Source organism: Larus michahellis, chromosome 3 (genome assembly GCF_964199755.1).
Source record: "Larus michahellis chromosome 3, bLarMic1.1, whole genome shotgun sequence".
Lineage (NCBI taxonomy): Eukaryota > Metazoa > Chordata > Aves > Charadriiformes > Laridae > Larus > Larus michahellis.
Window position 1 is genome coordinate 95,156,592 of NC_133898.1, and position 17,958 is coordinate 95,174,549.

Consider the following 17,958-nt stretch of genomic DNA (forward strand, 5'->3'; position numbering starts at 1 on the left):
TGCTTCGATGCTGTGCCTTTGGATGCCTTCCTCCTTCTGCTCTCTTTAAGTAGAAGACATGGGTCTCAGCTTTCTTAGAACCAGCATATCCTGCTGGATGCACAAGCGTAGGAAGCCAGCTGGGATGTGTTTGGAAGCCCTCAGACACAGACCTATTTTTAAAAGCATGTCCGTGTGCTTGCAGGCTGAATGAGAATAGCTTGTCATAAACTTCATCGCATTTTTTAAAGCCAATGTCAAAGCCCAAAAGAAGTTACTGCGGTTAGATTGTTCACCTTCTCCCTGTTTGCCAAGCTCTGCAGCTCTGTTGCGGCTCTTCTCATGGCTTAATTGCTCTGTAAAATTATCTATGTACAATCGTATTGCCAATATAAAGGAATTAATTGCAATCAAGGAAAGTTATCTAATCTGAAACAGATGAAACACTAAAATGGATCGTATAAATATTTTATAAACAATAATTACTGGTGTCAATTGTGCAAAAAAGACTTCCATAGAATAAATAAATAATCATTTTAATAAAGAAGTAAGCATATCTAGGCTATAATATAAATAATTATGATGATGAATATGTATTAATATTGCTAATAGGTCTTGTTCCTTTTTGTTCTCTGGTAGACTGTGGGTCTTTACTCCTTGTGTTGGTGGCACTCTGCTTAGTCCACATCTTGCCTGACATCAGGGTCAGCAGAGGAGTGCAATCCTTTGTCATGTTGATTCATTCAGTAGCCCATTCTGCTTCAAACATGTGGCCAAGGCAAATGGCCATGTACCAGTCTGAGGATTATGACTCATTCTTCTGGTTTCCTTTTGATTTAAATGATAATGTTAAAAAAAGTTCTGACAACGTTAGACAATGACAACCACGTTAGACAATGACAACCATGTGTCAGGTTTCTAACTGCCCAACGATACGCTGCAGTGGTTTCACCTGAAGGAGGCAGAGGAACCACAGCTAACACCACGCTGTCTGCCAGGAAGCTGGGAGGCACGTTGGTGTTGACCGTGCCCTACCCAGTGACAGATCCATTTCAGAGCTCTCACTGGACTTCCTGCCATGATCACTGACATCAAAATAAAATGTAACTCAAGTCAGTGCAATTCATGCAGAGTTTTGATTGACTCTTCTCACGTGAGAGAAGTGGCAGCTGTCCATACGTCATCAGCATGTGGTAACCTTGCTTTGGCTCCAACTTTCAGGCAGCACTGGGATAAGCTGGACTTCCCTATCCATCCAGGCCTCCAGGGGTTGACATAGCTCCTCTTCCTTTTCCCAGTGCAGGTGATCCCTACTCCCAAACACCTGCTGGTTTCGAAGCTCCGAGCGCAGCAGCTCAGCTCACAGCTAGCGATGGCCAGCGTGCCTCTCCCATCCATAGGGCTGGGATCCCGGGAGATCAGTGGAGGGTGACTCACCCAGGAGGAGAAGTGCAAGCTGTGCTCACCAAGACCAAGTGACAACGAGAGTGACACAGGTGCTGGTGCACTGGGGGAGGGAGAGGTAGATACCATCTGATCTGCTGTCTGCCAGGAAGAGGAAAGCTTTCAACGCGGGTGGAGCAGCTCCCCTCCTGTCCCTCAGTGGGGAAACTGAACCCAAAGGTGTCATGCAGCCATCCACACTGCACGGATCGTGGGAGAGGGAGGGCAAGAGACAGGCTGGCAGGAGGAGATAAGAGGCAAAGGGTGTGGGGAGCCGCTGGTGCACCCACAGCAGGCAGCGGGTTTGTCGGGGTTGAAACATAAGGTGCAGAATGGATGAACTGGGACTGCACCCACTGCCCTGCCAGCCTTTGCCACAGCGGCTCCTTCTCCTGCAGCCCCCAGAGATGGTCCAGGAGGGCGAACCTTGCTGCGCCATGAAGTGACCATAAAGGCTTTGGTCCATGAGATGGAGGGGGAAGTGCAAAAGGCACCTTGGTGCCACCTGGAGGAGCGGGCAAGTCGCTGGTCAGGGAAATGCCACCAACCACTGCCAGTGGGGCAGGGAGATGGTGAGATCCCGTTGCGATTGCTGGTTTTACCAGTGCTGGGAGGGGAAGGGATGGTAAGGGTGGCTGCAAAGTCAGCTGTAAAGCTGATGCCTCGGTACCAACAGCTTGAGGTCCAGTACCTGAAGGGGGCCTATAGGAGAGATGGGGACAGACCTTTTATTAGGGAGTGGAGCGATAGGACGAGGGGTAATGGTTTTAAACTGAAAGAGGGGAGATTTAGATTAGGTATTAGGAAGAAATTCTTTACTGTGAGAGTGGTGAGGCACTGGAACAGGTTGCCCAGAGAAGCTGTGGATGCCCCATCCCTGGAAGTGTTCAAGGCCAGGCTGGATGGGGCTTTGAGCAGCCTGGTCTAGTGGGAGGTGTCCCTGCCCAGGGCAGGGGGTTGGAACTAGGTGATCTTTAAGGTCCCTTCCAACCCGAACCATTCTATGATTCTATGATTCTACAGTGCTGCTCGCCCGTTGCCTTGGCCTGTCTGTCAAGGGGGAGTGAGAGGGGAAGGAGAGGAGATGAAAAATCCAAACGGCTAAACCGAGAAAAGGAAGAAAGGCAATAAAAGCTGACTGAAATATTTATTCCCCCGCCTGGCAAAGGCATACCTATTTGAAAATAAAAGGCGAATGAAGATAATAAACACCCCATTTCCACCCGGGACGCCCCCTGAAGGAGGACGGGAGTCCCGAAACGGAGCGGCCTGAGACCGCCCTGCACCTGCTCCCGCCGCGCTCCCCCCACACCGGGCGGGCGGTGGGGCCGCCCGCACTGCGCCTGCGCAGCCGGGGCCGGGGCCGAGGCCGGGGTCGTGCCGACGCGCACCCCGCGGGCAGCCGGTCAGCCAGCCCCAACGGTCACGTGACGCCAGCGCTCCGCACCGCACCGCACCGCACCGGGCGCTGCGGAGCCGCAGCCGCTTCTTGCCCCCCCCGCTCCCGCCCTCCATCCCGCCTCCGCCTCCTCGCCCTCCTCCCTGCCCGCGGGGCGCGGGAGCCGGTGACGGGAGCGAGGCGGGGTCTGGAGGGAAGATACCGAGAGATAGAGATTTAAATCACATCCCCGGCTGTAGAAGGGCGGCAGCAGCAGCAGCCCCGGCGCAGAGGCACGGACGCACGCCCCGACAGAGAGGTCTGCCGGCTCCGCCGCTGCTGCTGCTGCTCACCATGGGTGCCGCCGCCGCCGCCGAGCCCCCCCGCGCCTTGGGCCTGGTGTCCAGCGTGGTCAACGACACCCTCGAGTTCTACCGCTGGACCTGGAGCATCCGAGGTAAACGCGCCAGCGGCGGCCCCGCCGGCGACCGCCATCGCCGTGCCCGGCATCCCCGTCTCCCCCCCCCGCCGCCCGCTGTCACTGAGGGCGCAGCGCTTCAAGATGGCTCCGTCTCCCGGGAGACGGCGGCGCGCGCCCAGGGGGTCTGAGGGGCGGCGGGCGGGCCCGGGCCGGGGTCCCCGGGCCTGCGGCGGCGGGAAGGCGGCCAGGCCCCTCCGCGGCCGCTTCTCCTCCTCCTCCCGGGTGCGCGCTTAGGTGCTTTGTTTGTTTATCTGTCTTAAACCCGTGTAACGGCGCGGGGTGCGCGGGGCATCCCTTCGTGGCGAGGTGAGGGCGTCCCGTCGTCGCCCCCTCTCTCTCCCCGCCGCCCCCCCCCCGCCCAGGGCGCCGCAAAATCCGCTTCCCGGAGCCGTCGTTCCGCTGGTTCCCGCTCAGCGCAGCGTGCCCTGGGTTGGCCATAGCGGGAATGTGGTGTCGGAGGTAAGGGAGGCCCTCCGGGAATCCGTGGTGGAGCTCAGGCGGCTTCTGCGGCAGGTGGGAGAGTCCCGGAGGCAGCATCGCGTGGAGCTCAGCAAACTAAACGAGGAGACAATCATTACCATCAATGCAGAAGCGTTTCATTTGGTATTAAGTGCATTTGGTTGTCGGTTCTGCTGTTCTCTGAGTTCAGTGTGCTCCATTTTTGCATTGGCACCCCACGACCGCAGTGTGGAAGATGCTGAAGGAAGAGAAAAATGTCTGGGAATACGGAGAAATGCGAAAAGCGGCCTTCAGTGCTGGGACAGCAGATGAGGCGGTAACTGGCTGCAGTGACCGGTAGCTCTGGAAGTATTGGTCAGCGTGAATGGCTCGCTCTCGTTGGTCAAATGACAGGAGCAGGGTAGAGTCGCAGCTTTCATAGTTGCTATTGTGAGTAGGTTTGGGCAGCTGACAGAAGAATCACTTCTCTGAATGTTTTCTTCAGGTTTTTTTAATTATTTTTTTTTTTTAAGTTGTCCACACAGTGATGAGGTCTAGGCTATTTTGGTTTAAACCTAGAAATACATGGAGCAAAACTCTGGAGTGAACGCGACCACGGATGTATTTTGTGGCAGTGTGATAAGTGAGAATGCGGGGCCTTCGTTACAGACGGGAAGCTCACTACTGCATCAGCAGTCTTTTCCGCCCCCCTCCCTTCTGCCATCTGTCAGATAATAAATTAATCTTATGTTATAGACGGAGGGAGCTCACTTTTTTCCCCACAAATTGCCTTCCCAGCCTATCTTCTGGGTTTTACCATATTTTAAAAAGTAAGCCTGCCTGCATATTTTTTTTCTTCTGTATCTAAAACCTGCCAGAATATGAGATCAAATAAAAATGCTTGCAGCAGCACTGCATTGTAATCTACCAGTGTTTGCTCTCTTTCTCTGCCACTTGCAACATACAGTTGTTCGTAGACTGACAGGTAATGCATGAAAGAGATGCTATTCTAGCCAATTAATAGCATTTTCAGATGGGTATAAAAATAGATGTGGGTATAAAGTTGATGTACTTATGGATTACTTGATTTCTTTGGAGAAAGACTTAAAGTTCTGTTATGTTTTCTGAACTTCAAACATGTTATTTAAGTCTGTAAATGGACCGTGTTTATGGTAAGCAAAGAGGATTGGAGGAAAAAAAGAGGTACGAAAATGCAAGTTTATGTAAGGAATATAAAAAAAGAGGGATGAAAAGGCAAGTTTATGTAAGGAATATAAAGACAAGTAACTTACATTAATACTACATATAGATCAAACTTTTATTGCTTATTCATGCTTCTTTGGAGAATCTTAAGTAGTAGGATGACATTGTGATGGCATCTAAAATATGCTTAAGTCTTTTATTACTTTACTAACACAAAATTTTAAGTTATTGCTCTAAGTTCAGTAGTGTTGCTGCTAAAACAGGATTCCACTATAATGAAGTACATCAGTTGCATTTTGCGTAAGAGGTGGAGAGTTTCTTGTTCAGGTTCTGAGTTTCCCCGGATCCCTGCAAGGATAGTTTTGGATAGAGCCTAAGTCACTTCAAAAGCATGTTACTGTTCTTGTTTATAGCCAGTAGTATGTAAAAACAAGGTTCTCCTCTAGTTTTTACAGTCAGGTGTGGAAATGCGAAACATGTAATATCACACAATGTAGTTACAAGGTGGCTCTGGATAAGAAAGTGGCATTTATGAGGCAATGCTGCGTTGCTATTTAATGAAATCATATCTTAATGCCCTAAGTTCTGCTTAAATACCTGCTCTGCTTGCTGCTTTTCTGCAAGCATCTTCATTCAGGAAAAAAGTAATAGTCTCTATTTGCCATCTCTGAGGGAATGTATGTTAAAATCATGAATTCAGCACTGTTAGGTGAATTCATGCAATTCACCTTTGTGTCAAGAGCTATGACAGTGATGTTGCTCAACAGAAAACACAAATTATGGCATGCAAGACCATTGCCTAACGTTCAATATCATTAAATAAAAAACTATACCACGCAGCAAAGTTGCTCAACAAATGGTGCCATGCAATAGCATTACACAATAAATCATACTGAAACACTACTACACAGCAAAATTACACAATAAAATGTGAAGAAATTTTATTCCCACTACTACTCCTACACAAAGATTTCTCATTCATATAAAATGAAATTTACTTATTCTCTCCAGTTCTTGTTTCCATTTTTTATTGGACACCCAAGTCTGACTTCAGCACTGTTCTCAGTATTCAGCGGGATTGTCCTGCCAGCAGGTGTTTTCTAATGCTACCCTGGACTCCTGTGATGGGACTTGTGTAGAACTGTGCCAGGATGTCCCACTGAGTCTTGTGCTGCTTTATTTTTGTGCTGCAAAGGTTTGGTCTTGTTCCTCCCCTGCTTTGTGCTATTTAAAAAGCGCAATTTAAAATTCCTTTTCTGAGGAAAGAAAAGAACCGCAAAAGACCAAGTATATGATGACCCAAACTGGATTTTTTTTAATAATGTCACAGGTTTTTTTAGCATTAAGTGTTCTATCTAAAGTAAGTTTTCTTTTGGTTTTGTTTGGGTTTTTTTTGTTTTGTTTTTAAATCTTGCATTTGGGAATAATAACAGTGTTCTGTGACTGTTTCCCTATATATATTATCAAATGTGTATTTTCAGCCTTATATTTTAGTTTAATACGTTTTTGCATGTTAATTTGTTGGAATACTATTTTTGTCCTGTCCTTCTTTGACTGTCTTTTTAGACCCCTTTCATGAAAGCCTAAAATCCATTGTAATCATATATTCACTTGAAAAGGCTGAAGGAGATAATTTAGGAAGCCATAAACTTCAAGGAGAGGGTGAAAGCATAAAAAATCGGTCTCAGCAGTCATCAGGAGAAAAAAAGGTGGTCAGGGGAACAGTTACTATCAGGAAAGATGATCTAGGAATGCTGTGCCATTATTTTTGTAAGGGCATGGGACCAGTAACATGTAATAGGTAGGGCAGGGCTTCCTTCTTTCTCTCTGCTCGGGTAGCTGGTTGGGGTTAGATCTGCCAGGAAGGATTAAGGGTATGATTAGATGACTGAGCAAATGACTTAAAGGGAGGTTCCAGGCTGAGTCCAGGAGAACTATTAAGATGAATAACTCGGGACACAATCCAGGAAAGAAGAATTTGGAAATCTCAAAACATGGGTGAAGAGACCATTGGCAGTTGGGGAGGGGGTGTAAGAGACTGTGGCTCAAAAAGGAGATTTGTTAAACCCAGTATCAAAATATTTGTTTTAGAGGAACTAGTTAATTTGAATGCATTGAGCTGAAGAACAGAAGGATTTACTGACTTTGAGAATGATTGTTCTTGGAGCTCAAAGTTAAAAGGAGGCAGGGCCATCCCAGGCCGTGCAGGATTGCTTTGGAACAGCAACTATTTACAGCTGTTGCAGTTAATAAGATTACAGACCTTTTCCATCAGGAGGAAAGGAGAGAGGAGAAAGATGCAAACTTTCACTTTAGTGGTAGGAGAGTCTTTTAAGTAGCATCTTGTTCAGGAGCAATATCAATCGTAGCTTTTATCAACTGGGTCAGAAGTATAAGGCAATGAGGATGGGAAACACAAGAAACTTAGAGCTGCTTGCCTTAAAAGTGATCAGGTGAAGCAGGTTCCATGGGAACTCAAATTGCCATAAAAACTTTTGCCAGGAAGATCTTGGGACTAAGTTAAAAATGCACAGGAAATCCAGGCTCAGTTTCTCTTTCAGTCCACATAACAGAACTGGAAGAAAATGCTTTTCTTCTTCCCTCATTCTTTTCCCCATGTAGAAACCAAGCGTGGCTAAAGGATCCTGAATGTTTATGCTTGAGGAAAGTTTATTGGAGTGATCAAGCAGAGCAGTGGGGTTGTCTGAGTGCAAGTAGTACCTTGTTGTATTTGAGGATTTGTGCCAAAGCTGGAGGCAAGAAGAGTCTCAATGAAAGTTCTTCAGAGGGTGACGATGAAGAGAGAGAGAACAAAAGGCGAAACGAAAGTTCATGAATCCTGTCTCACAGAAACAAAGAAGAATATGTTCCTAAACTTTCAGAGGGCTGGCTGAGCATCAGACTCAGTGATTTGGCATACTACTTGTCTTGCAGGTACAGTTTTCTTCTCAAGGGAACAGTTTTTTCGATCTGTGACTGTCTGTGTAAAACACAGGGATTAGGTAGGAAGAAACACACCAGAAGCTGGAGAAGCTAGTGTAATTGGGTTTGGCTGTCTCATGTCAGAAACACAAAGGAAAAACCTGCGGCGGAAGCAGCACTCGGAGAAGTTGATTACAGAAGCAAAGAATGTTAGAGGCTAGATTATGTGCATCTACTGTCAACCAAACTAAGCAATGGGAGCATCCCAGTTTACTTGATTCGTTTCATTAAGTATCACATTTAACTTCCTGTCAGTAGAGGGAGGGACTTTATTAGTGAAGAAAAAGCAGCTGTCAGTATTCAAGACAACTTGCTAGGTGTTTGAGGGAAATTCCATCCACGTTTCATCACCAGGAGATTTTATCAGATTGAGAAACTCAAAAGACAGATAATCAGAACAAAACAAATACCAAGCATCTTTGGAAATGGCAACATCACTCAGAAAAGTACATTACTAAAGTGGAAATGTCTGCTTGGAGATTTTGAATAGCCAAGCTTCAAGAACTTGAGCCTGAGGGAGTAGCTTGAAGCAAAGCTGACACTATGGAGCTGAGTTGTGAGTGGAAGACTTTTCTTATCCTAAGATGAAGGAGGAGGAGTTGTAGGTGGTCACCTGTAACTCTTAGCTCCAGCGAAGAGATGAAAAAGCCTTCAAAGAGCACCAACAAGAATGTGATATGAACTTCTGTTTGAATATTCATCAGCGTATTCCAGAAGCAAAAGGAAATGTTTGGACAAAATGGCAAGAACATAACTGAACTTCAGAAAATTTCTTTTAAAGCTGTGTAGATGGCATGCCTTGAAATCTGTGGAGGAAATAAGATGTTACAAATATTCTTAAAGCAGATTCCATGGAACAAGGTCAGGAAAATGCTTTATACAGAACTTAACCAAGCTTGTTGCATGACCTTAGTACCTACTGCAGAACATCAAATGACTGGATATTTGCAATTGCAGCACACTGTAAATTACTTTTATGGAATTCTGGGCAGATCGTGTTTCTCAGCTAAGGCTGCATGCCGTTAGTGAGGAGCAAATCGGCATGTGGTCCTGGAGCCACATACTGAAACGAGAGGTGGAGAATTCTTGAGCAATTGAAATATCTGTGGCATGGAGCAGATGCCTTCATCCTGGGGGCTGCACTGGTAATGTAAATTGATTGAGCATAGTGATTGAACTAGTTTTTGTTCATAGGTAGCTGTCTCTAGTTGGAGAAACTTGACTAGAAGTTGATTGTGGTAGTCATTCTGTATTTATGCTATGCTTGGGGTGAAGAGGCATGTAGTGGTTATAGCTGTGGAAGACCAGAAGAGGTTGTATTCAAGGCAGCTGTGATATACTGTCCTGTGCAACCAGGAAAGATTGTCAAAGTCTGCATAAGGACAGTTAGTAGAGGAAGGTGTAGGAACCATAGGCGGTAGTTCCTTTTAAGGTCTCATAGATCAGGAGTCATGAGGAGTGGGTGAGGCAAGACTCCGCTTTTTCCTTTGCCAGTCTAGACAGGTTTTTGGACATACGCAATTCACATGGAAAGGATTAAGGGAGCACTTAGATGAAAGACTCCAAGCGGACACAGAGAGAACTTCAGGAGGAAGAATTTGCTAGGATGCAAGACTGAGGGCGGGTGGGTAGGAAAGGCTGTGGTGTGTACTGAGGAGTTTTTTGAGGTAAGGCAAATGGGGCTAAATGTGAATGGCCTGTAAAACTTCTGTTAAATAAGAGTTCATTTAGCTAAAAAGAATTGGCTGTAAAAAGAATGAGAACTTTGGGTTTTAGAAAGTGTTGGTATGAGTGGAGTGTGCCTGGAGCACAGAAGTTGTGACAGTATGCTTTTAAGGGCAAATCTGATCCATGAGGTAGGACCACTCTGACAAGTAAACTGTTATATGGCAAGGCTTTGCTTTCTCAGGCTGTATTTGAAAACAAATTGGAATCTGCCATTGGCTTACATAAGGAGCTCTTGTGTGTGGGACTATCTCACTGACATCTCCTTTAGGAAGATGTAGATGGAGGGATACGTAGTTTCTGGATCTTGTTTAGGTGGCAAGCGGATACAACCGTGCTCAATTTTGTCAAGACTCAAGTGCTTCTGAGCCTGTGGACTTCAAGGTCTTGTGGCATTTTAAGGACATAAGTGAAGGCAGCTCTGAAATTCAGGCCTGCTGAGATTCTAGTGTCAGCTCTGTGGGTATTTGCAGGACTGTACCCTAGATTGTAGATTGTAAAGCAGTAAGTAGCTCCGAGGCAAGCCTGGAGATGAATTGAGTGCAATATGTTTTGTATTAACTCCCATTGTGTGTACTTGGATCTCAAGATAAACATGAGCTAGTTTACCCTTCTCTTATGGAAGGTGAGGGGGAATAAGCTACCTCAAATTTGGCTTGCATTTGATGCAAGATAATGGCACGCCTGTGGGCATTGGTTGTGTCAGGTTAACTCGCTTATGTGCCTGTAACTCAACTCCTTTCTTTATGTACTTGAATAATCTCAGTGGTTTGATCCTTAACTCCTGCCCCAGAGTGTGTTCTCTCTCCGTGGCATTGTGTCTGCTTGTACCATGAGATTCTTTCCTAGTTTCACTCCATCCACTCATCTCCCACATGTGCGTTTCTGTTTCAGCATAATCGTGGACTCTTGACTATTTGGTTTGTTTCCATCATATTTTCCTATTCCTCTTGTCTCTTTCTGCAGTCTTTCAAAAGTATCTTCTTCCTGCTCTTCTATGTTATGCTTCAGTTTGCATGCTTGACCACAGTGCTTTTCTATTTTTTTTTATTCTGCTTATAGATATAATTTCCTTGTTTTCCCTCCCCCAGTTATAGCAAGTATGAGAGGTAGTTTTATTGCTTTCTAAATGCTCACAGAACGTTGCTGGAAGAATGGAATTTATAATCAATGTCTCTCACTTTTTCTGTTGAGCCAGTAAATCTTAGCTCTCTAGACAAGATTTTATGGCCTTCTATTTCTAGAGCATCATTGTAACACCTTGTTTTTAAACGGTTTAAGATACTCTAAAGGAAAAAAAAAAAACAGGAAATACAGGTGCTGAATTGAATCACTGGGCTGTAAATAGGAGACTTCATAACCATGTTTTCTGGGTTTGCATTTAATATTTAGTGGTTTACCAGGACAGATATGACCAATAGAAATATTTACACATAGAGTACCCCAAAGTGCTTTCACATCTGGGTCAGATTTTCTACCCTTTCTAATCTCAGTTTCAGTGATCCATGAATTTTTGATCAAGATTGAGAAACTATTGCAGAAACCATTAGAGAAGCTTAGATTTGGGGGCCATATGTTACCATGAAAGGTAACACGACTGTAGAAGCAAGAGACTTAGTTGTAGTGCTCCTTTGGGTATGGCATTATCTAGCTGCCAAGCTGATGATTTTGCTACTGTATACTTAGTGAGTGAAAGATTCAAACAGTGATCATTCTTCTGGTCATCTTTGGGTCTAAGAACATTTCCTATTAAGTTCACATTTTGAAAATCAACATTTCAAAATTAGTCTCTTTTTTTGGTTTGGGGTTGGTTGTTTCTTGGGTTTTTTTTCCCCTTCCCCATAGATTTGTCACTTTTGCTGATGTCAACGGCATGTTGAGGAAATAAACTCTAAATGTTTTGCAGCGTTAATTTTTTTGGAGGGTTTGAGTGATGTACTTGTGTTAGGCTAACAGAAGACCTAATGTACCTCACAACTGTGTATTTTACTTCTGCCCCTGAACTTTGAAGATAAGAGCTAATATATTTCAATAACTCCTTGTGTAGTTTTTACTCAAAACAAAATTCACACCTCATTCATCAGTCTGTAAAACCAAATTGATGGCCAGCATCCTCGTGCTGATGCAAAGAGAAAAAACAAGTAGTTTATCAGAGAGATCTCAGCACAGCTCTTTGCAAATGCTCTCCCGTAGCTTTCTGGTATTATTTTTAGGTAGGTTTCACTTCCATTTGTGTTTTTCTTACATGTTCAGCTGCTGCATCTAGGAGTCTCTAAATGTTCGTCTGCAAGCCCAAATCACCCTGTGCTATGAGAGCAGCAACATCAGTTGTTTACATTTGCTGTGTAGTTCATCATCAGTATCCTCGGGCTGTGTTAGCACATTAGTAAGACATAGCTCAGTACTGAACTTACTATCCCGTGTATGCTGAGTATGTAACACTTGTCTCTGCAGTGGATAAGGCCTTGCAGAGTTGTTATTAAACAGCTGTTAATAATCCTTCACGTTTTTCAAGGAAGTGAGCTTCTAACTCAGGGAATCCAATAAAACTGTCTATGGAGAAGATTTATTCTATGATCATCCCCTTCGGCATTATAAAACCCTGAATCATACTAGATGGACCAATAGTCTAATCTGTTATTGCAACATTGAATACACATAAATCCTGCGTTTGTATTACTGCTTACTGATACCCCTACAACTATTTTCATAGTCCCAAACCCCACCACTTCTGTGTGAAGTAATGACATCTGCAGTCTGAGCTCTCAGAAATAAGTTTGGGCTAAGACCAGAGAAGTCTGAATAAAAGTTTCAATAAAGAAAACGCTGTAGAAGGAAAGCTTGTTGAAGTGTGTTTTATGCTGCACTTTTATTTCTTTAGAAATACAGATACATGGGCTGGATCATAGGGTTCTGCAACTAGTTAATAAAATTGCATTCCGTGGGTTGGTTGGGGTTTTTCTGTTGTTGTTTTTTCATCTGTTTTCTTTATCTGTTTACTCCATAACTTGTAACATTTAAGAAAAGACGTGCAGGTATCACTGCACTGGGAATATATCTTGCTTTTGTGATGTTTGAAAAAGTAAGATTTGACATATGGAAGAATGCTACGTGCCTCAAGGGCTTACTATCTTGCAAATCTTGTGTAAGCTTAAATGAGGATTATATTTTTATTATTCCTTGAAGCAGAGTGTTTGCACTGTCCTCTCGAATAATCATGGTGGAGGAGGTAAATCAAAAATAATTTGAACAAGGCAATCTCTTAGACTTGAAATTGCATTCATATGGTTCCTGAGCGCCATAATAATTCTATTATTATCCTTGCCTTGAAACAAGCGTATCCTGTAATTGCTGTGTACAGGCACAAAGACAATACGGTATTAATGATTGAATGATGGGAGTCCCAAGAAGACTAGAATGTTAGTTAGAATAACAGGAATACTGATTAAAATACAACAAATTGGGATGGCATTCCTGTTACTTTAACGTGAGTTTATAAAACATGCATATTACGTAGGTGTCCATTAGCTGCAGGAGATGTTCCTCTTAGCTATGTGGTATTTTGATTTTATGTTGCTGTTACAGCTTTAAAGAAGACTAAACAGTCAATTAGGAAGCCCTGACATTTAAAACAAAGCCACAGCTGGTCATAGGCAGTACCTGTTAGTCTTGTCTGTAGTCCTTTTGGTTTTGAGGCTGGCATCGCTCATTTCTGAGTGCAACAGGATTTGTAGAGCTTCGTCTGCAAACTTTTAAAATCTGTGGGTTTTCTTGGTTTGTCTTTCAGGGTATATGCTTTCATTATTCATTGTGCTTGAGACTGAATATTTTTATTCTTGCATTTTAGCTTGATGTTTCATAGCTTGTTAAAACAATAATGCTTTGCCATAAAATTTTGATGTCTGTTGTTCTTGGTCCAAATAAATTAGTTTGTTGGCTGGTTAAAGCTTGAAAATAGACAAAATACTTAACTCAGCTATTCCTGTTCGTTCTTGAAGATCAAGTATTTTTTCTCTGTACTGGGTTCTGTATTAAAATAAATTACTTAAATTGGGCCAGCTGTTGTGCTGTTTTGTGAACCTTTGTCCATATGGCATCGTACGCACGTCATCCTTAGCTTTACCGGTAACATACTCTTTGTTTTCTTGCCAGTCATAACCAGCACTGATGCTATGACATTATTGTGATAGTTCTTCTGTCAGGGAAAGTGGCAGGGACTTGATTGATATGGTTACTTTTCCCTGTCAAAGAGGTGCAAGGCAGATTTGCATGTTTGTGGGGTATCCAAAGAAGAGCCATGAAAATGATTAAGGGATTAGAAAATATGCCTTCAGGTGAATGAAATAAGGTGGGTTTTTAAATATTATTTTTTTTTTAGAAAAAAAGGCAGCTAGTGAGTGACCTGATATCTGCTTATAACTACCCAAATGAGGAGGAAAACATGATAAAAGATGGGTCTTCAGTCTAGCAGAGAAAAGTATCACAAATTGGTTAAAATTTAATCCTAATTCCTTTGGATTTGAGGAGCAAATTTATGCAGTGAGTCCAGTTAACATTTTACAGCAAGCTGTTAGTGTTCTGCTGGGTTCTCTGCCTCTGAATGACATACCCTGTCGTAAAATGGGAAAATCTTCTGAGGAAGATCTTTTAGCTAAAATGTGCATTAAGGGAAGTTTCATGGTCTTTGCTTTGTAGATTATACTAGATTGCAACGTTCCTGAGTTAGGTACAGGTGTCTTTGACCCCGTCAGACTCAGAAATACCTGTAGTGCCAGAAGACTGCAGGCATTGCCAAGTATGGCTAGTGAGGTAGAGGTGAGAAAGAAGCATAAACTGGACATTTCCTGTGTCCCAATTCTTTTGCTTTCCTGCAGCAATCTGTCTGCACAATCCCTTCTAAGAAGACATAGACTTTTTTCTGATTGAAATAGGAGTGAGGCAACAGGCACTTGTTATTTTAGTTCATGCACTAGCTTCAATCCTCTATCATAGGATTTCTCATAAAAAAACTTGATAAACTGAGATAATTGAGGATTAGAGTGCAGTAGTGCGATTAATAATCAATATCAAAGCAGACAAGTTAATTGAAGCACTGTAAGCCTTTAAAAGAATCATTCATTTTGGGCCCTATAAACTGCTCTATTAAAATTGTAATAAATAAGTGAATAGAAAATTCTAACTTCTGTAGGTATTCAGTCCAAAGATACATGGCTTCTCAATTTTGACTCTGCTGAGGTACTTCTCTAACAGTCTTCAGTCTCAAGTTGTGCAGCCTTAGTTAGTTGTGTACTGCTTTAAAGGCTGAGTTTATAGCCTCAGCTGTTCCATTTGTACGTTCTGAGGTTTTAGTTAGTCAAAGGCTGAGCTTTTTTTCATGGAATCTCTACAAACTGGTAACAGTAAAGGTACTTTCAAGTGATTGTGATGCATTACTCCATTTAGTTTAAAAGGCTAGGGTCTAATCATATAGATGCAATCATGTAGATGCTTATTCAAGTTTACTTTCAACTGAGACAGTCTGCAGTGGTTGTACAGCCACAGTGGACCTTATATTCACTTGTAAATATTTACAGGACTGAGCCAGTATTCCTAATACAAATGCAGAAAGATTAGTATGTTGTATAGAATATAAATCTGTAACCAAAAAGAAAAGGAGGAGAGGGGGAGAACTAAAATACTGCAAAGGAGTTTACTGTGAAAGCTTTGTAAACATTTTAAGGTGTATGAAGTTAGTTTCTCACATGTTTACAAAATGAAAACACATAGCATATAAGAAATATCCTTCAATTAGAGTGCTAGTGGAGATAACAAGATGTGTGAAATTCTTAGAGGATTAAAACAGTGTAGTTCATACAACAATACTACAATTAGATAACACTGGTTTGCCTTCCTTATATTGTGGAATTAAAATTTTACTCGTTTAAGGAAACCTTTCTTGAACTGAGATTGGGCTTTGAGCGGACTTCTTGTTAAAATAAACTGTGGTCTGCAGAGAGCTCTCACTGTTAAGAACCGCCTTTAAACAGTCACCATCATTTCTGCAGTGTCTTTAGAAATGTAATTGGACAGATGGATGTGCTGGATTGGCACTGTAAGTGTCTTTGCGCTGAGAATAGTATCAATAGCTATTAATAACTTCGAAAGGCTCTCCAGATAAATTAGTGAGTAGTGACCTTATAGCTAAGGAATACATATGTTGTTAAAGTAAACATAAAGACTTGCTAAGTATTGATTTTGATTCTAATATGAATGCAAGGAATTTCAAAAGTGATGTGTTTTAGTTATGTAGTATTTTCTGTAAAACTAATATTAAAAACAGAGATAGTCACCGTTGTACTGTTTCAGCATTTCTCTTGATGAATGTAGGAGCAACTGTGCTATGCATTTGTTTGCTTCTTTTAAAGCTTGTATTTCTTGAGGAAAGAAAAAAAAATGATGATAGGCTCAGTAATGTGCAGGAAGTTTAACCATCTAAAAGCCTCTCTATTGGAAAGGAAATGCTGAACCACATTTAACAGAAGTATTTGTGTATTAAAACGCTTAACAGTATGTTTCACAGAAGTTTCTTGTGATTTTTAGCTCTAGGTCACAATCAGTGCAGTCTTACTTATTGAAATTCATCTTCGTTTGCCTTCCATATTTCAATATAAGATAATTATGTCCTCTTTGGACATTATCGAGTAGGATATTCAGTACTTCTCACTGGTCCTGCTCTTGTTCTTGCTTTGGAGGAAGAAATCAGAGAGTTTTATGTGTGTATTTAGTGTTAATTGCCCCACATAAAGAACTAAATCTTGTCAGGGTAAAAGTGCCTCAGGTAAATTTCAGTTATTTTTTTAATATATATATAATATATATATGTTTTTCTATTTCTTGTGTCGTCTTTGCAATGTGACATTTTAAAATGTATATATGCAAAATGACAGGAAAACCTTATGTATATAAGTATTTCCTATTCTTTCCTTACATAACAGTAATTTCCTATTGGGAACACATTAGCAGATGCCTTATTCTACTCTGGATTCACCTTTACAATTGAGTGCAACTTTAAGTGTTTGTTCTGAAACTTCTCCCACCTTACAAAAAAAGCACTGTACTACATGCTGGGCCTTTACAACAGACATTTCATTTGTGATCGAATTAGAATCTGGGTCTTAGGATTTGAAAGACAAATGCATTAATCCCCTGAAAGATTCAGTCAGTCTCTGTCAATTCTAATCAGGTAAAGGCAATGGTCATTTTGCTTCAAAGCAGTTGGAGGGATTTTTTAATTCAGGGAGCTAGCCTTTTTGTTTCAAGCTTATTTCATCTTTCAGGTAATGAAGTACCTATTGCGTGTGAAGTACTGCAGGATTTAATACAGTCATACGTATTAAGCTATCACAGTTCTCTATAATTTGCAGAAATCATTTGTGGTCATCAGCACCAGCTAGTAAGTAGGACACAAAATTGCACTGTTTTGCTAAAATGGGGTGGGAGGGAGCAGGGTGTTGGAGTACCTTGGGAGGTTTGTCACTTAGGCAGATGACTTAAGAGAGTGAATTTGTCTTGGTTTGAAAGAGGGTATCTGAAAAGCAGTTTGGAACAAGGGTCTGCATGTAACTGTGTTTTCTGCGTAAAACACAGACAAGCAGGCTTGCCTGGTAAACTGAAATTAAATTGATTTTGTAATACCTTCTGTGCAACAAGAATGGCGCGTGGAGCTGATTTAAAACTGAACAAGTTACTTTGCATTATCCAGGCGAGATCTTGTGATGAACAAGTTTCTAAATGTAGTAAGTTCTAAGATGAATAGTAGCATCTTTTCTGATGCCACGGTATTAGTAAAAAATAATCATATGCACAGTCTCCTAAATGCCCTTAAAATATGTGCAAGGTGTTGTTCTAAGTTAGCACAGTAGGAATTAGAATAAACTTTTTGACTATTGATATACTTCTGGTTTGGCCAGGATGTACTGCATAACTGAATCCCCTACTGGATTCCCTCGCACACAGGCATTTTGTGTTCAAAGCATAATTAATTGTCCCAGGAGAGGTCAAGCCCCCAAAATTCCAATGAGCTGGATTCCCTGGGCAGTGTGTTATGTGGTGTATATCAGTAAGCTATGCTTTTCTTGCAAATACTTTAAGACTCGTCTTGAGATGTGGTGGCTCAGTGTCCAAAAACGCTGTGCAGAGGGAAAATAACAGGCTGAAACCATGATACAGGTATGGAAGTATAACGGCAGCTGCCCAGGGGCTCTTATGTTGTTGTCAGAGTTAATTAAATATATCTTTTGGTTTTCTCCAGTTAAGTTCTTCAATTTGTAGTATTTGTGGAGAGTAGGTG

General features: G+C 42.3%; 1 protein-coding gene across 5 annotated transcripts in view; it reads left to right on the forward strand.

Annotated features, from left to right (window-relative positions):
- Positions 1 to 2,809: 2,809 nt before the first annotated feature.
- The window catches only part of ELOVL4 (ELOVL fatty acid elongase 4), a 32,693-nt gene continuing 17,544 nt past the window's right edge, over positions 2,810 to 17,958 (forward strand). Inside the window, exon 1 of one of the 5 annotated variants that reach the window (XM_074581315.1) lies at positions 2,810 to 3,257. In XM_074581315.1, the coding sequence (XP_074437416.1) occupies positions 3,155 to 3,257 (103 nt within the window). In that variant the 5' untranslated portion in view covers positions 2,810 to 3,154. Of the gene's footprint in view, positions 3,258 to 3,401; positions 3,741 to 4,230; positions 4,550 to 8,698; positions 8,766 to 17,958 lie in introns of those variants that run through there. The other 4 variants (XM_074581314.1, XM_074581313.1, XM_074581311.1 and 1 more) reach the window with 4 other exon arrangements.